The sequence below is a fragment of the Cyprinodon tularosa genome, unplaced genomic scaffold, assembly GCF_016077235.1.
Source record: "Cyprinodon tularosa strain WSP-4 unplaced genomic scaffold, ASM1607723v1 ctg58, whole genome shotgun sequence".
NCBI classification, from domain to species: domain Eukaryota; kingdom Metazoa; phylum Chordata; class Actinopteri; order Cyprinodontiformes; family Cyprinodontidae; genus Cyprinodon; species Cyprinodon tularosa.
In genome coordinates this window covers 539,789-563,784 of record NW_024039318.1, presented here as the reverse complement: position 1 = coordinate 563,784, position 23,996 = coordinate 539,789, and the positions used below count along the sequence as shown (strand labels likewise).

At 36.4% G+C, this 23,996-nt stretch overlaps 2 protein-coding genes across 2 annotated transcripts; one reads left to right on the top strand and one right to left on the bottom strand.

Annotated features, from left to right (window-relative positions):
• Nucleotides 1-803: 803 nt before the first annotated feature.
• LOC119797316 (caspase-1-like) lies at nucleotides 804-20,773 on the bottom strand. The gene is made up of 15 exons (XM_038306351.1): nucleotides 20,494-20,773; nucleotides 15,241-15,525; nucleotides 14,364-14,446; nucleotides 13,552-13,728; nucleotides 13,225-13,459; nucleotides 12,985-13,122; nucleotides 12,777-12,886; nucleotides 9,540-9,663; nucleotides 3,201-3,479; nucleotides 3,025-3,113; nucleotides 2,662-2,838; nucleotides 1,726-1,960; nucleotides 1,489-1,647; nucleotides 1,305-1,414; nucleotides 804-1,209 (listed from the first exon to the last, which is right to left on the bottom strand). Exons 1-15 carry the CDS (start codon nucleotides 20,498-20,500, stop codon nucleotides 1,105-1,107), a joined length of 2,313 nt encoding a protein of 770 aa, XP_038162279.1. The 5' UTR covers nucleotides 20,501-20,773; the 3' UTR covers nucleotides 804-1,104.
• On the top strand, nucleotides 20,611-23,075 carry LOC119797344 (caspase-1-like). The gene is made up of 3 exons (XM_038306391.1): nucleotides 20,611-20,850; nucleotides 22,275-22,550; nucleotides 22,672-23,075. Exons 1-2 carry the CDS (start codon nucleotides 20,844-20,846, stop codon nucleotides 22,535-22,537), a joined length of 270 nt encoding a protein of 89 aa, XP_038162319.1. The 5' UTR covers nucleotides 20,611-20,843; the 3' UTR covers nucleotides 22,538-22,550; nucleotides 22,672-23,075.
• Nucleotides 23,076-23,996: the final 921 nt, after the last annotated feature.

The window sequence follows — 23,996 nt, the reverse complement described above, 5'->3', positions numbered from 1 at the left end:
TAAGCAGCATCCCTAACCTTTGAAGTTTAAACATGCATGTCTTATGTTGCTGCTGTCCACTGCACAGTGAAGCAGTGGTTAGCATTGCTGCTTTGCAGCAAGAAGGTTCTGGGTTCAATTCCAGGCCCAGGGTCTTTCTGCATGGATTTTGCATGTTCTCCCTGTGCATGCTTAGGTTCTCTCCAGGTACTCCGGCTTCCTCCCACAGGCCAAAAAGATGACTCTTAGCTTAATAGGCTTCTCTAAATTCTCCTTAGGTGTGAGTTTGTGCATGAATGGTTGTTTGTCTCTGTGTTGCCCTGCAATGGACTGGCGGCCTGTCCAGGGTGGACCCCGCCTCTTGCCCATTGACAGCTGGAGAGGCACCAGCACCCCTCGCTACCCCAGCGGAGATAAACATTTCGGTAAATGGATGGATGGATGTCTTATGTTACCCTATACCTCCTGGACTGATGATTGAGGGCTGTGTGACTTATCAGATTTTCTTATCAGTTGTTTTGCGAATAAATTTGTAAGATCGGTCACTTGCACCAGCGCGAGTTGACCCCATCAGCCATGCTGATAAAATTGTGCTTATAGCTGCATCTATATCAGCATGTCACATTCAATGTGTTGATTTTACAGTATGCCTACACAGCTTGGAAGTGTTACTGCCGATAACAGCCCACCACTAATTTAAATTAAGTTTCACTCTGCTACTTTGCTGTTGTTATAAACATGTGGCAATAAAAGTAAATACACAAATGAATAACTGGAAAATAGGACCAGACCACGTTTTTCTTCACATTTTTATTCGTTATTTTAACAACAGTAGAAAAAGATAACTTTCCAAATGATATCAAATCAAATTTAAGTACATGTATTCTCCTTTAAAAAATACCCCATTCACTCCAGCCTAAATGATTTCAGAATAGAAGTTAGCCCCGCATTGGCCTTTTTTCTCACTGAATTTTAAAGGATATTATGTTTAGTGTCTTTTAGAGGGGTTTTATTAGTTTAAAAAGGTGTTGGGTTTTTTTTCTTTGTTTTGTTTTTCTCAAACAGCAAGAATACTTAGCATTGTTAGCTAAACAACTGATGGGTTTACCGAACTTTTATGCTGCCTCACTGACCAGGAAAAAGGTAGAAGCGCCTGGTGAGAGTGCATCGGTCTTTGGTTGGCATTTGTCTTTTGGTTTCATCAGGAAACTCTTCAAAGCGCTGCATGACCTGCAGAGGTCAATAAAAAATGGAGATAATGACTAATTGCTTTAGGTGTTTTGTTTATTCTGGTGTTTAATCTACTTTCGTACTAAAACTTTTACCTTTCTGAAAAGTTCATCAATGTCGTCCTGATGGGAACAGGTCTTGAATACTTCAACAATGTACTGTATCAGGAAGGAACCCAAATCCTCTCTTCTGTAGGAAACAGTGTCTGCAAAAACCCACAGTTATCTTTCAAAGGTTAGGCTAAGTTCTGAAAACAACAAATTTCAGTTAGCAACGCACCAGGAGTGCTGGAGAGGAGGGAAATGAAGTCCTTTTCTTTGTGAACGTATTTGATTGCATCGTCAACAATGTTGCCCAAATTAGCAGGCACTTGTGACACATCATCTGAGACCACCTCAGCTGAAGCACTGTCGCTAACAATCACAGACCCCCCAGAAGCTGGAACAGAAAGAAGTACAAATTAAATCTGGATGAAGTCCAAAGTGGAGCTCCTAACCCAGGTCAGGTAGTAGCTACCTCCTCTGCAGGCCTGGATGATTATGACCTTTGGTTTGTCCCTCAAGGCAGGGCACTCCTGTGGACCCAGGTATTTGTAGATGTCATCAACAGGGAATTCATCTGGCTGTTTCTCACTGTGGTCAACACCAAGAACAAATTCCCGTTTTCCGTGAGACATGATTACCACAAACACACTGTCTGTGTCTCTGAGCTTTCGATGCTCTTTGAAATCCTCCAGAGCTTTCTTCATCCCCTGTAAGGAAATGGAGAAATTTCAAGTCACCACATAATGAGAACATACAAGATATCTATGGATAACATATGTTCTGATTAAACAAACCAGCTTCTACAGAAATGTATATCTTATTATAAAAACTAAAATATCCTGTCATTACCTACATGCCCACTTACAACCGGTGAGTATTTTCTCTCAGCAGATATGCAGTAATAACTTCCAGACTTTAAAGTCATCTTTCAATCTTAAGAGCAGGTTCTTCAATCAACAAAAAAAACAACATTTTTTTTTCTGTTTTCCTGTTTCCTGCAGACATGTTGCCGTGACAGTAGAGTTGACATGCAATGTGCTCATCTGTCATTAGAGGAACAGTGCCTTACAAAACTATTTGTATCACTTTTAATTTCCTACATTATGTAAAAAAAAATATTTTTACTCCATTCAAATAATTAGTTACATTATTTTTTTTTTGTGCATCCTTGTGCTACGAAGCTTTTGTTTAATGTCTCCATACCAGCTTTGCATGAGGAAACATTATATTTAGTGATCATGGAACAAAAATATTTTATTTAATCACTTATTCTAACTTTTGTCTCATTTCAAAGTAAGACATAAAATAACAGATGCTATATCCATTAATAAAGATTAATGCATTATCAGCAGAAAATAACTTTAATCCTGATAACTATGAAATGGGGAAAGAAGGAGGCTCTCGTTACCTGTGCAGTGAGGTCGTTGTGCTTCACCACTTCGTATTTCATGGATAGGAGCAGTTTCTCCATGTTCTCCTCATCTCTCTCAGCTCCCTTTCTGGTTAATCTTGGATTTTTAAAATTTTTGTTAGTGATTAAAAGAGCCACGCGGCTTCTTAGGGAACTCTCTGACACGCTGTAGACCTGAAAAATTAAAGGAGGTACAAAAAAAGCCTGATAAAATTGTTACATTTTTGATGTATGTGCACTTTGAAATTTGCTATTTTTTATTTAAACGCCCTCTGTTAGTGAATATAGTCAACATTGTGTGATCACAGTAGTTAAAAGAGTTAGGAGGCAATTAAAGACTTTTTAAATGAAAGAAATTACATCTTTAGAATTGCGTTTTTCGTTGTAGAAGGAGTCGGTCGTGGTGACAAGTGTGTTTGACCAGGAGGGCTGATTCTGATGAGCTGGAACTGAAAAAAAAAACATTTCTGTTATCACAATAGACAAATTATGTTTATTTAAGCATTAAACTACAAATTATTTTACTTTGATCTGACCTGCCATTGGTTTAGAGTTGAGGCCAAGTTCAGAGTGAAGTGTAGGATCTCTTTTTTCAAGATGTTCAATCATCCTCCTGCTGGCTTTGTCCCCTTTTTTCCTCACCATGTCGATGAGGCAGCGAGCCATGTCTGCTTTCCCGGAGCAGTCCTCAAGCACAGAGTCTGTTTCCCCATCGTTCAGCAGACGATCTTCCAAAAGGTCATCCAGCAGCTGCTTAATTAGAGGTTTTGAGACTTTTTCCACAAATCTCCCTCTCACTCTGGAAAGCTCCTTGTCTGCAGAGAAACACTGAATTTAAAAATACAAACAAGGACATTAATTGATGTGAACTGTGATTAATGAGGATTTACCAGCCATCCCTCAGAGGTTCAGTATCCTGTCTCCTGAGATCTTAAGATGTGTATGTGCATATAGAGGAAGTGTTTTAAAAGCCATCTGATAACATGAGTTCTAAGTAATCGGTTGGAATCTCGTTAAGCTAGACTAACCTTGTCAGATTCTTCACTGAAACGGTTGACATTTGGGATTGAAATGATGCCAACTAAGCTATTCATGAATATAAAGGAGTATTTAATGTAGAAAATCATTAAAAGTGTTTTACTTGCTTGACTAATTTGTTAAATGTTGTATTTAAATTTTCATGCATTTTGGGTTTATTTAATAAAGATTATATTATTCCTAACAAAACTGTCATGTAAATAAGCCTCCTATTGTATTTGAAAATGAAAATAGAAGTGTTTTTGTTTTTCTTACTTGGAATCTAAAAGCAAGCAAGCATGTTGTAATTTGTCAATCAGAATCTTATAAAAAGCAAAGAAGAAAACAACTTAGTATGGGCACGAATGTTATAATAACATTTATATTTTGATTATGCATTTGAAAAACTCTTTATTTTCCAGCCTGTAATAATTATAAAAATACATTATTATCCATTGTCATTTCTTACATACATTTCTGGAGAAAATTGGTCAACTATACTTTTATCATAATAATTGCTCATCATAATATTAATATTAAAATATACTAATACATACATTAGATTGATTTAGTTGATATTTATCTCTGATTGCAATTAAGTTCTTCTAGAGACACATAACTTTCTCTTCAGCCCTTAAAACATGTAATCTAGTTCTAAAAAGAGGATCAATTCTACATTTATCATGTTTTACTGTAGTATATTGATGTAAGTAATAATATATATATATATTTTGTCAGTTCATTGTTAATATATATAAATTAAAAATTAAAAATTGGTTAAAACATTCCACGTGAAAGTATGACTGCTGCCGCAGTCTGTTTTAGAGGGAAGGAGCTTGTAAATTATTACACATGGGATCACCTGGTAGAGGTGGCCACAGGGGTATCCACTGATTGGCTAAGGGTGGCCCCCACTGGCATGCGGGCAGACAGAGGGACAAAACTAAGAATATATATATATATAATTTATCTTAAAGTTTCTTTACATAATATAACTTGCGTTAGATAATTTACGTTACTTTAAAACCAGTCAGGGAGGGACAGTTAGGCTAGTAGGCAGGAGCAGGTTTAATATTGAAAATTCTTTCATGTGCATCAAAACGTAAAAAGAAACAAGAAGAAGAGGAGCAAAAGAAGAGGCAGCGGGTGGCTTTTTAGAAGTTTTTGTCGGGCAGCCATCTGACTGCTTTCAACCTGCTATTATCAGAGCCAGAGGCCCTGGAGCGAGTTACAACACTACTGCATATTTTTCTGCAACAATTACAGAAAAGAAACTGAATGCATTTTTACTGTTGGCAATGGAGAATGGATTTACAACCTCTCTGGGTTTTGAAAACATTATTGAGGACTTTGCCTCATTAAAACTGGAGAAAGCATTTTTAAAGGTAAGTTTTCTATTTCAAAATCTAAATCTGAAAGCGGACATTGAAAGAAAGCATAAAATGCATTTTAATTAAATGCACAATATACATTTCAGGAACAAACCAAGTATATTAAAATCTCAAACAGTTGTCTTTCATCGTATACATTTTATTATTTCTCCAAAGCTTGTGATGTTGCTGTCAAGCCGTGTTTGTTTCTGCAGTGATGGAAGCCTAAGATACTAGAAGGAAGAAGATTATCCCATGCTCCACAAATGCTAAATGGTTTCCTCAGTAAATCCTGCTAGTTTCATTTATTATAATTTACTGCTGGGCAGTTTCTAAATGGTCTCTATATAGTTTTAAGGGTTCATGTTTGTCTGTTGTTCCTATACCTAATCACATTGGAATATTGTCTCCAGAAGAAGGGGCGATTAGACGATTATTTGTTCACCCAGTTCAGTTTTCCTTCGCTGTCTGAGCAGCTCAGTAAATAAATGGGGGAAAAAATGTGGTCTTGGTTCAAGCATAAGGATCAAGTTATTTAAAGATTGCTTATTTAAGTGCACTTACACAGTACAGCGTTCAGAGAATCGTCCTGGCCAGTGGGGAAAACTGCTAAATAATCCAAACCAGAAGCTGAGCTGGTGAGGGTTGAATATGCAAAAATTGAAGAGAGGTGATGCTTATCCATGAAAATAAACATCTTAACTTTACCACTACAGCACAGTTTCTCTCATTGCAACTTTTGTTCTTTTTACATTTGACCACTTATTAGATTATTCAATTTAATCAAACCATTAAATTAAGATATTCTGCAAAATGCAATAGCTTACAACTTTTATCTTATTTGATAACATCACAAAACTGACACTTATTGGTGATTTACTGGCACTACTGCTTTAACAAAGGCATTTACGATGGTTAAGATGTGAATAATTTCCTAGCATAGCCTTGTAGTAACATATAAGTGCGGTAAGAAAAGTAAATAGTCTGATAGACTGTTTAATATGTATGACCCATGACTTATTTTGACATACAAAGAACGAACTCGTCATAACTACATGTGATGTAAATTGTGAATTAGTTTTTATTACAAACGATCAGTTTTAAATTTCAATTCATAAATAAAACAGATGGAGAGGGGCTCTGGCTCTATCACACACATTTTCAGCTCAGACCAAAGATTTTCTGGGGCAGAAGTCAGGGCTTTGCAACAGTTATTTCAAACTTTCGAGCTAAATATGTAAAATTATTACAATATTTAGAGATTCATTTTGTGCCATGGCTATACGTTTCTGGCTGATATTTTCCAAATATGTACTTTTACTCAAAATTCCATCTGTTTTGAGAAATGCATCAGTCCCTCCTGCAGTAGAGTGCCCCACAACATTCTAAACACGCATATTTGCATTTTCTATTTTCATAAAACTCTGAAAACTTTACATTTAGTTTTATGAAACTAAATCACTTTCTGTTGACCCTCCTGGTGCTATGTTCTTCGTGTTTTTTCTTTCTTTTTTATTATTATTATTTTTTTTTTTTTTAGAATTGAATGATTAACAGCTTCTATAACAGAATACACATTTTATGAATCTATGACAGTACTTCCATCTATTTTCTGAATTCTCATTTTAATTAAATATCTTATATCGCTGTCAGCTCTTTAAAAAAAAATGAAACAGCCCTCCAGAATCATCCTCTTGTGTATTTACACCATTTTTAAGGATTATACATATTTTAAGCCATCGGTCCTCCTAAGGTCTTCAAAGGTGGGTCCTTTTTTCTTAAGGTGTAAATGAACAGCTGAATCTTTCCCAGAGCCATTGACTTTCTGTGCTGCACCATACGTTTCTATAGTTGTTAGGTTTCTCCAATGCAGGAGTCTAAGCAGTTCTGCACTGGATCCGTAAACAGTGCAGCACAAAAACTGCTCTTATTTGTGCCACTCATGTTGAGGACCTGACTAATTTGTTTTGTTACTGAGACCACACCAGAGAACTTTGTTAAGATAACATAAACTTAAATCTTGACATTTTCTCTTCCATGTTTCTCTATTTCTGTCAACAATAAAAATGGGCTGAGAACTTTCCTGCTTCCTTTTAATGGTATCTGTCACAATCAGAATATATTAATACAATGGCCAATGTTGTTTTTATTTAACTGGATTAATATTTTATGCAAGAACTTACAGTTGGGGCCGGATCTATCAAAGGTTTGCGTGTATTAAAACGTGAGCTATTTCACTGCGTACGCTAAAAAATGTACAAACTGATCTATCAACAGCGTGCTAAAAGGATTTGGTCTTTAAAATGTGCTAAATAGCGCCTCTTATCCATTTAGTACTTTTTCTGCTATGAATATGCAATATGGGGCGTTTACACGCAAAAGTGCGTCTTGTGGGAGGAGAACATGTAAATATATTAATTTAGCACTCGCAAAGTGATTTATCAAACCTGAAAGCAATTTTGCTAACGGTATCTGACTCTATATTTAACACGTTTCAAAAGAAGGTGCAAATGGTCTGTATGCGTAATTGCGCACACATGGCAGCGGTTATTGTCGCAAGAAGGAGACATGGAAATGAAGCAAGGAGACGCAGAGAACGCAGTTTTTCACTCCGTGTGAATATTTTTGGAATGAACGAGGAAACGATCATCAAAACATATCGTATATCCAGCATTGCCATTTTGGAGCTGCAATTCCAGTGATTTGCTCCTCACAGAGCGTCAGCTGTACTTGTTCCTCAATGCTGGTCAGAGGCATCTCATCTACTGTGCCCCCTCCTGTTTTGTTCGCAGATGTTTTGTTATATGCCAGTTTTTCTTTGGTTCGCCTTCTAATATCCTGGTATCTTCTTTTTACTTCATCCACTGTTCGCAAGGTTTCACCAACAGCGTTTACTTTATTACAGATTTGTTCACATATAGCGTTCCTCTGTGTGACAGTCACACTTCTTTGCTGTAGCTCACTTAAATGTTTGTTGGATTCATCCACCAATACCTCCATTTCCATGGGGTCGAATTTCCTTTTGCGCTTTCTGCTGTCCAAACTCGCCATGCCGCAAACCACAAAACGCGCAAAACCATCATTTAAATAGGGCGTCTCCAACAGTTTTGCACCTGCCACCAGTTACGCAATCGCTCTTGTTAAATCACCCGCAAACCATGGTTCAGCCCCTCGCGCAAAATTCCAGTTTGCGAGCGCAAATTACTGCACGCAAAATTGGATCTTGATAAATCCGGCCCTTGAACACAAGGAGCTAACTGTACATGTACAGTACATCAAGACGCCAAAGACAAAGAATCCTTATCCAAAGGTTTATTGAAACTGCCAGAAGTTGACACTGAAAAAGCACAATCAATCATGTTCACAGTTTACCTTCAGACATAAACCAAAATGCAACATGTAAAACTAGAAGGTAAATTGCTATGTTTTAACCTTCATTTAGCATTTATTTTTTACATACAATGAGTTAATGCATCCATAAGAAATATCAATGTATCTGTTTATTATCTGAAGTGGATTAACATGGTTGATAGCTCTATGCATTAGATTGGCATGGCAACACACCAGAGATAAACATGTTTTATTTTTTCCCACAAAATATAACTTCCCCTAAATATTCAGCTAAAATGATACAGAACACAATAAACCTTAAAAAACACACATGCGATGCAACCAAAAGACATAATATGTTTGCATATTTTGCTGGAATAATTTGGTCGCTCTCTGTCACTGTCGCTGTTTCTTAGAGACGATAATCATTTTAATGAGACTTAAACATCCACTTTTAAAATAGTCAACATATTTAGCATGAAAGTTGGTTGTATCACCTATATATCCTATCTATCCTATTCTATATGTAGAACTTGTGTGTTTAGATATATGTAGCTGTGACAATATGTGGCACATATTACAAATTATGTAATTTCTAATCTTTCATTTTGGTAAACATTCTCAAAACCTGTGAGTAATACTTTCCATCTAAAATCAGTGTTAAATTAAATTTTTTGTTTTTTTGTTCCGTGGCACATGTTGTGGGGGGGGGGGGGGGGGGGGGGGCGGGGGGGGTTGCCTTTAATTACTTGTATAGTGTGATAGTGGCGTGGCTCTATCTGCACGGCAAAACTCTGGAAGCTTTTGAGACCGAGAGCACCTAACAGCCTGTGTGTGTTTACTGACTGTGTCCCCCACTACTCCTATAGGTGTGGTGAAATAAAATTGCAGATCCTGATTCCTGGTCTGAGTGGTGTCCTCCATTTGAAAGCAGCCAGATAAAGCTGCTACATATACACATAATTGAGTTCACTTAATTGTGTGTTTATCTACACAAACACAGATTTAGCATCTAGTACATGCGATTCAAATAGATACTTGGCAGACAATGCAGATAAATTCATTCTATTAGTCACATTAATTAAACGTTTTATGTTTAAGGAAACCCAGCAGTTTGCAACGAGTCAGTCGAATCAGTGATTCTAATATAGTTTTATGGATTGGTGTTGTTGTTGCCCAGGAGGCCTGGAAAGAGGTAGAAGCTCTTTATCAGCGTGCATCTATCAATAGTTGGCATCTGAAGTTTGTTGTTGCTCGTGAAGCTTTCAACACGCCGCATGACCTGTAAAATTGGAAAGGTAGGAAATACTCAGCTGATGTTTTTATGAAGAAATCCTCAACATCATTGTAAAAAAAAAAAAAAAAAACTTTTTTTCATTGTGATCTTAATGCTGGTGATATTCTGGCTGCCTTCTGAAAGACTCTTTAAATTATGCAATTCAATTAGAGGACTTATGTTAATAAATGTGAAAACAAAAAAGTACAAAATAATATTTGTATTTCAATACGTATGTATAGCATGTTTGGAATAAGAGTTCTGTATCTTTGTCCCACAATCTAAAATCTTCATCCATTTATTTTTTATTTAATGCATTAAATCTCGTTAAATCTCATATTTAGCATTTAAACCTTTTTAAGGAATATGAGATAAATTCACTGAGAACATTGTGTTTATAATTTAGTTACTGCCATCGGCGTCGCCAGACCCCATTTACTGGGGCACGTGCCCCAGTATAAATGAGCTGTGCCCCAGTATAAATCTCATGAATATTTGCAACAGTATTACATTTTTTTTAATGCATCAATTTAGATAATTCCAACGGGAGGAGACGTATATTTCTACTCAAATGCGCAGCAAGTGTGTTGGTAACTCCAAATTGAGGATGTATTAGCGCCCCCACGTCAGCGCATGTCACTGCATGAACTGCAGGTAAATTAACTCACTGCTCTCAACTGTTTTGGATGGGACACTGTGCGGCCGCAACGCATTTTTAGTTCTGGTAATGTTTCTTACCTGTCAATTTTAATATTTTCCCAGTGAAACCACATGAAAGGACTGAAAATTGAAAATTACTGCACTGGTTTGTAGATGGATATCAGGAAATTCCTCACACGAAGCAGAGACAGGAAAGCAGTAAAACAAAATGAGAGAGAGGGAGGTAAGGTCCCGTGATGAATTAGTGATTTAAGCTAAGCAGTTACATTAGGGACGTTATAAGCAATATGATAGATGTTTACATAATTATAGATTTACGTTTTTTTTTATGTTTGCTGTAGAGAATGAGAATGAAGGTGCTGGAGTAGGAAAGGGAGGAGGAGGCGAGACTGACAGGCAAGAGACAGGTGAAGGACAGGAGAGACAGGACCATGAAGGTGATGAGGATGCAACAACCAGCTTCCACAAACAAGAAGGTGACATTAGTGACTTAGGGGGAAAGCATGATGGTCCTAAACAAGTGAAGTTATCCCACTATCCCCAGCACAAATTTGGAGTAAAAAAACGTTTGTTTAATTCAAAATGGTTTGAAAGCTTTTTATGGTTGAAAAAGAAAGCCTTGTCATCAAGGATATGCAGTGTGTTTTCAACTTGCTTGATAACATCATATTCCCAACACTAACACAGGTCATCCAGATCTCCCTCACAATCCCAGTCTACAGATGGAGTTGTGAAAGGTCATTCAGTGTGTTGAGAAAGCTCCACACTTGGCTGAGGTGCACAATGGGACGAGACAGGCTCCATAATCTTGCTTTTTATCAGTTGAAAAGGAAGAGCTTTCTAAGCTGAGTCACAGTCAAGTGATTGACCGCTTTGCAAAAATGAAAAATAGGAGGTACACTTTAATGCTCAAAAAATAAAAGAAAAACTTAGTTCAGGATGAGTTAACATTTCCCCTGAACTAAAACCCTGAAACCTAGAAATTAATGATTACTTCAGAATGTGTATAAGGAAACTTTTTATTTTTAAAGTTGGTAATGTCTTATTTTTTATAGCTGCAATGTTGAAAATGTTCATGTTTGTTAAAACAAATATGATCTTATACTCATTAATATCTCAACTGGTAATTTTGGTTGGAATATATCAGGGTTGGGCAGTGTGCTTGTCTGTATTTATGTATGGAAGGAGGGGCATATGCACTAGGGGGCCAGTGCCCCAGTAAAGCTTTGTGCCTAGCAACGCCCCTGGTTACTGCACTAAGGGCTGGATCTATCAAAGGTTTGCGTGTATAAAAACGTGAGCTATTTCACTGCGCACGCTAAAAAATGTACAAACTGATCTATCAACAGCGTGCTAAAATAATTTGGTCTTTAAAACGTGCTAAATAGCGCCTCTTATCCATTTAGTACTTTTTCTGCAATGAATATGCAATATGGGGCGTTTACACGCAAAAGTGCGTCTTGTGGGAGGAGAACATGTAAATATATTAATTTAGCACTCGCAAAGTGATTTATTAAACCTGAAAGCAATTTTGCTAACGGTATCTGACTCTATATTTAACACGTTTCAAAAGAAGGTGCAAATGGTCTGTATGCGTAACATGGCAGCGGTTATTGTCGCAAGAAGGAGACATCGAAATGAAGCAAGGAGACGCAGAGAACGCATTTTTTCACTCCGTGTGAATATTTTTGGAATGAACGAGGAAACGATCATGAAAACATGTCGTTTATCCAGCATTGCCATTTTGGAGCTGTTGGGGGAACTCCGATTGGATTTGGAGCCAGCCACAAGGAGGACCCACGCAATACCAGATATCACAAAACTCCTTGCAACATTGCACTTTTTTGCATCTGGGATCTCCCAATCTCGTTTTTCAGAAGTGCTGTCCGACGTTTTAAATGCCATGTAGTTCGGACGCCCTAACGGAGAACTCCGACCTCATCCTTGCGCCTGTGGAGCAACATGCCAATGCTGCGGGGATGCGTTTTATTTTATTTTTTTACTGCAGTGAAGTAGAAATTCAGCCACATACCACCTTATATATATATATATATATATATATATATATATATATATATATATATATATATATATATATATATATATATATATATATATATATATATATATATTTTTTTTTTTTTTTTTTTTTTGGAGGGGGTGGGGGTGTCACTGTAAGAATAAAATTTCTTAATGCACTAGTTTGCACAATCAACAAACTACTTTGCCGCAAACCACAAAACGCGCAAAACCATCATTTAAATAGGGCGTCTCCAACAGTTTTGCACCTGCCACCAGTTACGCAATCGCTCTTGTTAAATCACCCGCAAACCATGGTTCAGCCCCTCGCGCAACATTCCAGTTTGCGAGCGCAAATTACTGCACGCAAAATTGGATCTTGATAAATCCGGCCCTAAGAGATAAACGGAGAGAAAGTCTTGGGGGTTTTTTTTTCATACCTTTTGGAAGAGATCAAAAATGTGATCCTGATATGAATCTGGACTGAAAGACTCCACAACGTACTGGATGAGGATAGACCCACGATCAGGTTGTCTGTATGACACGGTGTCTGGAAGAGGAAGAGTAAGAATAAAAAAATAATACAGTTATAACCATCAGAACAGGTTTATTTAAAGTTTAAACATTAAAGTGTTGCTTTGAACCCACCAGGCGTGCAGGACAGAAGACAAATAAAGTCTTTTTCTTGGTGTACAAGTTGAATCTTGTCTGCTTCAAAGTCATCAGGTTGTGGAACATCAGCAGCTGCATTTGGACTGTCACTGACCAGAACGCTTCCTCTTTGTTCTGTAAAATGAAAAGATTGGAAAGCTGGTAAAACTCTTAATTCAACTCACAATAGACTTATATCTATAAGTTCAAAGATCTATATAGGTTGATCAGAATCACCTCCTCTGCAGGCCTGTATGATGATGATCTTTGGCTTTTTTATTAGTGCAGGACATTTCTCAGAGCCCAAGTGTTTGAAAATGTTGTCAATTGGAAATTCATCTGGATTGTCCTCTTTCCAGTTAACTCCAAGAATTTTCCCTAGCTTCCCATGGGACATGATAACCACAAAAACACTATCGGTCTGTTTTAATTTAGGATGTTTAGCGAACTGAATCAAACCATCATTGATCGCCTGAAGGAAGACAAAAATATCACAAATTCAGATATATTTCTCCGTTATTCAGATAAGAAGCTGTTTATTTAATTATTTTTTTAATAAAATACCTTTCCAGTTAGGTCTGTATATTTCACCACCTCATATCCCAGACTTGACAGCAGTTTTTCCATATTCTCCTCATCTTTCTCTGCCCCTCTTCTGTCCATTTTCTCATCAGAAAACTTCATATTAGTGATAAGTAGCGCAACACGGTTCCTAAAGGAGTCCTGAGTCACAGGGTAGACCTGAAAGATAAATAAGAAAAACGATTAACTGGAACCTGGAGAACCAAAGGCGATGTTAAGATGTTTATTAAGAATCTTTGTCATTAAGGAGCATTAATGGCAATTTTGATCAGGCACTCAGCTCAGAATGCATATACATAGAACGCAGACTGAACACAATAACTCATTAAAATATGCAAATACAGGAGTAAAATATTTTAAAAGTAAGGAATGGAACAAATAAATATGATAAAGTGATCCAGGAGGAAAAATGTAACACCTATAGCAGCTAAAATACATTCCTTATGTACATGCAATATGCGCATGAGATGAGTTTATATAAAGTGCAGCTCAAATGGGACAAACAAATCATATCTTGGGTGGGTGGGATCTGTGGCATTGCATCTGGCCCTTTTCTGTATATAGCATTTATAGTTTCCATTATGCAAAAGGTGTTACCAACTAATAACATCCAAGTAAAATGGATAACTGGTAAAATGTGTCCAAACATGTAAACATTTGGTTCTAGACTTAATACAAAAAACATTTATACATAATATCCTTACTTTTTCTGTTGTTTCTGCAAGTATATTTTTGCACTTTTTATATATTTAGAAGAACAAATATTTTTAGTTGTGAGTAAATTAATTACTTACATTTGAATCATCCTTTTTAAGTTTCCAGAACTCTTCTACGGTGGATACTGATGGAGCTAATACGTTCTGAGCCACTGCACCTACTGGAGAGAAATAATACAATATTGCTCTTTTTCAAAAAGCATTTACAGTGCATTTGTTAAAACACATTCACACTTGCTTTAACATATGCATATAAAGGGTCTTAAACACCTATTGGAACCCCTGGTAAAGAGTTGTAAAAGAAACATTTTTTAAAACCAAACCATATTTTATGCAGTGACAATATCACAAAAATAAAATCATATTTAAATTTATCTTATTTAATTATTGGGCAAAGTTTTTTATATGGTAAAGTAATCATGATTTTATTTTATAAATTAATAGTGTAAAGCCAATTGAAACCCCTGCTGGATCATGATGCACTCTGACCGGGCTAATTGGAACAAATACAGGATCAGAGTATCATTAATCCTCCTCTATATCTAACATATTCCTCCTACGTTTTATGCTGGTATATAAATTTAATGTATGCAACAACAGGGTTGTTGTCCCAGTGTTATTTAGCAAACTACACCTGTTAAGATTTGTGATTGCAGAACAGCAAACTCTTTTTCTTGCTGATCCTTTCCCCCTGATGCTAGTGTTGTTGACATTTCCTTACATTGCCTTACTTGAATTGCATCTTATTTTCTTTTTCCATACTTTGTGAAAGAAATAAGACCTATTACTCTTGCTAAAGAATATGTTTTTTTTAAATACTGAAGGTTTTATTTTTATAATAAATGAACTGAAATTAAAGCCCGTATTACCCCAGGTTTTCCTTATGGCATCATAATATTGCAATTAAACAGAAATCCTGTCTGGACTTTCGTGGAAATGTGTAAATTGGTCTCACCTGGCTGAGGAGGCTGGGCACTGGATAGACCCAACTCAGAGTGCAGGGTTGGGTCTATGCTCTGCAGCTGAGCAATCATCTTTCTGCTAGCTTGATTGCCTTTTTTCTTAACTATGTCAATAAGACAGCGTGCCCTATCTGCTCTGCTAACATTCTCCTCAAGTACTGAATCTTTTTCCCCATCATTCAATACACCATCATCCAAAAGACCATCCAGGAGTTGTTTAATGCCTTCTTTTGACACTTTGTCCACAAAGTCTTTCCTCACCCTCTGGAGTTCCTTATCTGGAATTAGAAAGATACAGAAACAATTGATGCAAACTGACACAATCAGATCAGGGAAATCAAAAATACATAATTTTTGAAAGATATAACAAAAAAACAGATCACATACAGTAGCTCTAGGGATGACTTTTCTTTCTCTGTTTTTAGAATTATGGTGTGAAGACTACTGAGGGCCACGTAAGGCATAAGTTAAATTAATAAATAGATCACAGGACTATAAAACATTATATAATAAGTTAATTTAATTAATTACATATGATTACATATGTATAGACAGACATAGATAGATAGATAGATAGATAGATAGATAGATAGATAGATAGATAGATAGATAGATAGATAGATAGATAGATAGATAGATAGATAGATAGATAGATAGATAGATAGATAGATAGATAGATAGATAGATAGATAGATAGATAGATAGATAGATAGATAGATAGATAGATAGATAGATAGATAGATAGATAGATAGATAGATAGATAGATAGATAGATAGATAGAAACTATCTATCCCACACTGGAGAAACATCAGACATCTCAGTTCGGAAGAGCGAAATCCTAGGGACAGCTAAGATTCATCAAGGACCCACAAGGATTGGGTAGCCAACACTCCCTAACCCTATTTTTTTTTTTTTATTATTATAGCTAAGTACTTTTTTGAGTATCTTTACTTGAATACTTTTTTTCTATGGAGGGGTTTACTTATAACTTTCACTCCACTAGATTTCAGAGTCAAATATTGTACTTTCTACTCCATTCCATTTCAAGGAAGATGCTAGTTACTTGTCACTTTTGGCTCAGCTTAGCTTTGTAATCCGCTGTTGCTGTTTCTCTTTCTTGAAATGCCTTTTAACCATGCAAGGTAGCCGACCTTTTGCCGGATCTGGACACCACTGTTTTAGAGATTTGCATGATATTCCGCAGATGTAAAAAACTCAAGAGAGACATTATTTGTAGTTTATAAATTTTAGATAAATGCAATAGTTTCAACCTCAAACCACTATTAGTGAAAGTGTCAGGAAAATTTCTTAGATAAGAAATAATATTCAAAATAGTTGTTCTTATTTATACTTTTTCTGGCATTTTTATGAGGAAGTTCTTTACAAGTGGTGTAGATTTTGTAGCAGAGTGTTTCTATGCATGAATACATCGGGCGCTTTCTGAAAGTTACAAGGTTCTATAAAATTGCTCTGAAAATTATACAGAGATTTACTGATATGAGAAAATTTAATTTGTATTTTCAATATGTACTGTATTTAAAAGGTATAGTGGAGGATGTTCTTTTTCCGGGAGGATCGTCAAAATAAGTGGTCCTCCTAACTGTCAATCATTCTGGTAATTTGCTTATGTAAGGCCGTCCTACATGCTTGACCCCATTTTCATCTAACCCCATCCCGAGAATTACCTCCCCTCTCGCACACTGATGAGAAATGGTTTGAAATATGAAAAGAAGCGAACTTTTAAATATATTGCAAATGTTTTCATATTTCTTATGCATGGATGCTCTACAATTGAGAGTTTTGGTGTACAGGAATTTTTTGGCATAAAACAGTGGTGATTCTGACATAGTGGAAAATTGCAAATCCTAATCCATAAAGGAACATTTATGTTTCTTGTCTTAAGGGGAATTTTACAGTCTGTAGCTCCTGATACTGTACAGCAGAGGTTTTCAACGTTTTTCAGGCCAAGGGCCCCCAAACTGGATTGAGTGGGGACCCCCTAATTATATATATTGTATGAAATTGTGTTATATCAAACTGATCCTATAGTCACGAATAACTGTCACATGACTCCATCCAATACTTTAATAATCCGGGGATTATTAATGTATTTCTGATTGGGAATTAAACTGTGACCACCAATGTGTGCATTGGTGACTGTAAGACATATTCTGTCTCCATTTATCTGTTTACTACAGTGTGTTGAATTCATGTCAATGTGTATTTAAAGACATTTCAATTAGTGGATATAATTACAGGGGGAATTTAAAAAACAAAGTCTAATCAACCAAAAGTTTTGCGACCCCCATGCAGTACCTCCGTGCCCCCCTTAGGTGTCACAGACCCCCTGTTGAAGACCTCTAATTTATAGTTTTTATCACTGATTTTACATGCTGTTTCTACAATGTGAACCCTGTAAACAAAAAAAAACAAAAAAAATAATAAAAAAGTTATATAATATAATATAATAGCTATGGGCGTAGGTTTGCATGGGGACCATAGGGACATGTCCCCACCAACATTTTGGACGAACCTACTTGTCCCTACCAACAATTAGATGTGAACAACATGTTTATAATTTACAATATAGCTTTGTTGCAGCAGTAGAGGAGTTCTGGATGGAGAATGTTGACAGACAAAAACATTTTTGATCTATGAAAAATGTTTATATATTTTGTTTAATGCCTATATTTATAATTCCTGCTGTAAGTGGGTCACTCTGTGAGCTAAAGACATGTTTTAGAGTCTCTATACTCCAGTTAACAATTAATCAATTACAAATTTTGTTGAAATTTCAATAATCGATTATTCCGATGAATTGTGTCAGCCCAAGATAAAATACATGATATGGGTTAAATAGAGTAACTACATCCTAGATGTCTTGTAGAGTGAAATCAATATTCTAAATACTCAGTGTCAGTTCCAGTGCTCATGTAAATAAAATATTTATTTTGCGTCCCTTTAATCTATTATTTTGCTTTGTTTCATGATACAGTGGGTTTTACCTCTGCACAATTGTATATCTCAAAAGAAAAAAAAAAAAAACAGGATAAATCCACATATAACATATATATTTAGATATATTGTGTTAAATAGGCACAGATTTACTTTCTGTATTAGTCGCTGGTAATTTCAAATGCAAACCTTTTCAAAGTGGAAAAAAGTCATAAGTCCTCATTCATCAGAGCCGGTGATGCTTCCAACATTGATAAACAGCATCTAGTGTGTAGCGCTTATAAAAGTTGTACAGTCATGGCCAAAAGTATTGAGAAGGACACAAATATTATATTTTCACATGATCTGCTGCCCTCTGGTTTTCATGTGTGTATGTCAGATGTTGTCATCACATACAGAAATACTATTGCAATTTATACTATAAGTAACAAAAGCTTTTAATGACAGTAAGAATGAGTTAATGCAGCAAGTCAATATTTGCAGTGTTGACCCCTCTGCTTCAGGACCTCTGCAATTCTCCCTGGCATGCTCTCAATCAACTTCTGGACCACATCCTGACTGATAGCAGTCAATTTTTTGCACAATCGATGCTTGCATTTTGTCAGAATTCATAGGTTTTCCTTTGTCCAGAAGTTTTCAATGGGATTAACATCAGGGGAGTTTCCAGGCCATGGACCCAAAATCTCTATGTTTTGTTCCCTGAGCCAGTTAGTTATCACCTTTGCTTTATGGCAAGGTGCCCCATCATGCGGGAAAAGGCATCGTTCATCACCAAACTGCTCTTGGACGGTTGGGAGAAGTTGCTCTGGGAGGACATTCTGGTACCATTCTTTATTCATAGCTGTGTTTTTAGGTAAGACTGTGAGAGAGGCGACTCCCTTGGCTGAGAAGCAACCCCACACATGAATGGTTTCAGGATGCTTTACAGTTGGCATGAGACAAGACTGGTGGTAGCGCTCACCTCGTGTTCTTCGAACAAGCTGTTTTCCAGATGTCCCAAACAATCGGAAAGGGGATTCATCAGAGAAAATGACTTTACCCCAGTCCTCAGCAGTCCACCCCCTGTACCTTTTGCAGAATATCAGTCTGTCCCTGATGTTTTTCCTGGAGAAAAGTGGCTTCTTTGCTGCCCTCCTTGGGACCAGGCCTTGCTCCAAGAGTCTCCGCCTCACAGTGAGTGCAGATGCACTCACACCTGCCTGCTGCCATTCCTGAGCAAACTCTGCCCTGCTGGTAGCCTGATCCCACAGCTGAAACAATTTTAAGAGACGGTCCTGACGCTTGCTGGTCTTTCTTGGGCACCCTGGAGCCTTTTTGGCAACAATGGAACCCCTCTCCTTGAAGTTCTTGATGATGCAATAAATTGTTGACTGAGGTGCAATCTTTCTAGCTGCGATTCTCTTTTCCTGTTAGTTCATTTTTGTGCAGTGCAATGATGACTGCACATGTTTCTTTAGAGATAACCATGGTTCACAGAAGAGAAACAATGATGCCAAGCACCTTTTTTTAAAGTGTCCAGTGGTGTCATTCTTACTTAATCATGACAGATTGATCTCCAGCCCTGTCCTCATCCCCACCCACATCTGTGTTATTGGAGCAATCACTGAAACAATGTTAGCTGGTCCTTTTAAGGCAGTGCTGCAATGACGTTGAGATGTGTTTTGGGGGATAAAGTTCATTTTCTAGGCAAATATTGACTTTGCAATTAATTGCTGTTACGCTGATCACTCTTTATAACATTCTGGAGTATATGCAAATTATACTCCAGTTTTACGTTATAAAAACTGAAGCAGTAGTCTTTGTAAATATTAACATTTGAATCAACTTTTGGCAATGACTGTACAAATGTATCAAGAAACTGCTTTAAACAAAGAACACCCTGAAAAAAAAAACGAGCATGCATATTTTTGCATAGGACCAACATTAGACCAATAGTATCCCTTACCAAAGTTGAAAGCAAACCTACGCCTTTGCCAATAGCTTATAAACGCGCCAAACCCTTAAGGGATTCAACAGTTCTGTTTAATTAGACAGGAAAGGCTGTGGGCGCTTATGTCAACCACATGGAGAAATGTTACAGATATATATTAAAAAAAAATAGCTTTTTACATTTTGAAAACGTCCATTAATATTAAAGAGTTGCACTCAGGATCGTCGCCCTCAAACCGAAACTATAAAACGTGGCATTATGATTAAAGGAAGGAGTTACGCATTTGCTATTCCGAGTTTTTTAGTCCGCATATTGTGCAGCCAATAAAGTTTCAAACTTAAAAAAGGTATTTTCTCTCACCTGCCATCCTTCAGAGTGTGTAACAGTGACAGATTTTATTTGGAAACTTCCTGATTCTTTTGGAACTGGCTGCGCGTAATGCCCGATGCGCCTGACTTCCTACTGTACAGCTGTAACTAATTACTGCAGTGATGAAAAATATGAGACAGTCTCTTTTGTACACATACGTTACATACAATATTTTATGTTAAGTTTGAAATATAAGCATAGTCCTATATAGCAATGTACATCCGTACAGCAGCCTTGAACTATGCTCTAATGAGCAGTAAACTTCTAGAGGTTAATGTCTGTACAGTGCTGGGTGGAGTTAACTAAGACGACCATTTCGAAACCATCATTGTTTTGCAGAAATGGAAGGTAAGACGAATTTCCTGGTTGGAGACTTTTCCCTGATTTCTCACATAGCATGATCCCCAAATCAGGAGGTGGGATAGTTATTACACAAGGATGAGTCTATACTTGTGTAATAATTGGAGTAATAACCATGAACAGAAAGCGTAAAACCGCGTGAAAGTCAAGTTCAAAGCAAGATGTCTGCAGCTGCAGAGCGGAAAGAGTCAGAAAACATAAATTCGCTGCGTTGACCAGCTTTGTTCGTGTGTTTAAAAAGTCTTCTCCCTTCTCATTATTATCACTTTATTCAATTTTAAAAGTACTTCCTCGCCTTCTTTTCTTGTTTTCGGTTTGGCTCACTATGGAACAGGTTTAGATCAAAACGTTTGATCTGATGTTTGATAAGCCATTCATGCAAGAACCACATTCTGGTTTCAATATAACTTTCATACACATTAAAACTATTTAAAAAATAGCATGTGCAATACAGGAAATGTCAACATTAAATTTGATTTGTGTGATTTATTAAGAATTTACTCTGTGCAGGGGCGAAGCTAGATGGGGGCCTGTGGCCACCCCTACCATTTTTGTCCCTCTAATACAGACAGTGGCAGCAGTAATACCGTGAAGGGGAATGTTTAAACTTAATTAACATGTCAATTTTTCATATATGAACAACTACTTGACAACAGAAACACTGTAGTTAATTATGCACAGCAATATACTAACATTAAAGATGATAGATACAGAATTCATGCTATTTTCAGAACAAAATTTTTAATTACTTGGGGTGAAGATGAAATGATGTGCCCCTGTAAGTCATCTAGGAGTCTTCAGTGAAATCATAGATAATTAATTTAATAATAACTTAAAAGCTGATTAAAATATTATATTTCTTGCAGAATGATTTTTGATAAAAGTAGGTAATGACAATGTAAGATATGTTTGACCCAGAACTGAAACCTGAAAGAATTTTGTCCACTTTACCTTTTATTTACAGCATAAATGTTTAAATATATCCATTTGTTATCACACGCTGCAGGAAAGTATAGTTTGTCTTTATTTAGAAAATATGGATGTGCTTGTTCCTGTTGAAACAGTGTAGATTGACCCTGAGGTTCTGGTGCCATTCTGTTGTGAAGTAGTTGTTGAACGGCTGATGTTCCCTGTAATCAGTCTTAAATTTAAGGTTAAGTTTTTTTAAACACTGATTATTTGACTAATAGCATGTTACTTGGAGTTAAACATATCAAATGTGTTTGCTATTTAAATTTTTTTTTATGCTTTTCCAACTGTAAACCAAACGCCTTTCAGCCACCCCTCAATATACATTGGTTATTGACTGGTCACCCCTATTAGAATTTTCTGGCTACGCCTCTGCCTCTGTGGTTAAGATCAGTAGATTAGGAGGCTTCACTGATCACGATTTTTTTTTTTTTTTTTTCCAGCTGATACAGTTAAAAACATCAGGTCCAGCTTTGTGGACAAGGCCTCCAAAGAACTAATAAAGCAGCTTCTGGATGATCTCCTGGAGGACGACATCATTAATGATGGGGAGAAGGACTCCATACTGGAGGAGAACAAAACCCGAGCAGACATGGCCCGAGCTCTCATTGATGCAGTGTGGAGGAAAGGAAATGAAGCCAGCAGGCTGATGATAACTCACTTTCGCCAGAGAGATCCTACTCTCTCTGCTGAGCTGAATCTGTAACACCTCGGAGCAGGTACATCCCCGACAGAAACACATCTCTTCTCCATGAATCTTGGTGAAAGAACCACATGCAGATGGACAAAAGCATTCTAATCCATAAAGTGACATTGAACATTTCTTATGATGTTTTGCAGCTGCTACGACTCTGGAGGAAAAGTGTCTATTCATCCCAGCTGCTGATGCCCTGCAGATTGAAGAGAGCAATATTTGTTTACAAGGAAATGTCATGTTGTTTCAAACCAATATGATCGTGTTGCAATATCTTTCATTTTCCTAATGATTTTAAAATAGACAGACCACATTTTTAAATCAAGTTGTTCAGCTGACTGACACAATGAAAAAAATAAACTGATAAATGTTTAGATAAAATCTAAATGCACTTCTGAAAATGATTAAATGGTTTTCTTGAAATGAACAAATATGTGTAGTTATAGTTGTGATAAAGGTACATTCACTTACAGTATATTTCAATCAGAGGTCTGTGGCTACTATTTCTAATATAAATCAGAAAAATGGGTTTCCTTTATGCTTTATCGTTTAATTCTGAAAAAACGTGAGTTTAATTCACTTTTTCACTTTTGTGTTCATTTTCATTTCCAGCAAAATGTCTTTTTGAACATAAAACGTTAAACTTTCAAACTTTTAAAATGCAAATGCCCAGCTAAAAGACCTTTTTAAATATATATTTAGATCATGCGTTCATTCTGATGTGAGTTTCTGCTGTTAGCAGAAAAAAGTAAAAAGAGGAAGCTTCAAAGCAAGAAAGTGGAAACAGCAAAACCTTGCCAGGAATGGTAAATTAATCAACCCTTTTATATGTTAAGGATATCTTTGTAAATGGGCAGAAATATAGTTTGACCTAATGCAATCTTGGATGTTAAATAATTAACATCGGTAAAATAAAACAAGAAAATATTACGTTAAAGACAAAAATATAATTCTGGAAGTAACTATTCTTATAGCGTACAGAAATTCCTCGAATAAAATAAGGAGAATTAAGATTAAACACTTTTGATCCCAACCCTTTTGTATTTATTCTATCTGATTAGATTTAAGACGGACACTCATATAGTAAAAAATTATTGATCATGTTTTAATCAATCTAACTGAGCTTAAGAAACATTACAACTGGGATTTAAAAAAAAGAAAATGTTAAAATAATTCAGCTTGAGAAACTGTCATGTAATTGTTGCCAGCTAAAATACATGATTTTCTAATTCGTTTAAGTTCCTGTGCTATTCTGAATTCAGTTTAATCTGAATAAGGATTTTTTTATTTTTTTTAAACTCATTATCTTTATTCAGTGAGGGGGGGGGGGTGTTTCCTTTACTGTGGTTGAGTTTATTTTTTGAACACTGTTTTTGGTTTCAAGTTTGGTTTTGCACACACCTGAATTTCTCCTTGTGGGACAAAAAAAGACTTCTTTTATTATTTTATTAATTTCATTTTTCTCATTCTG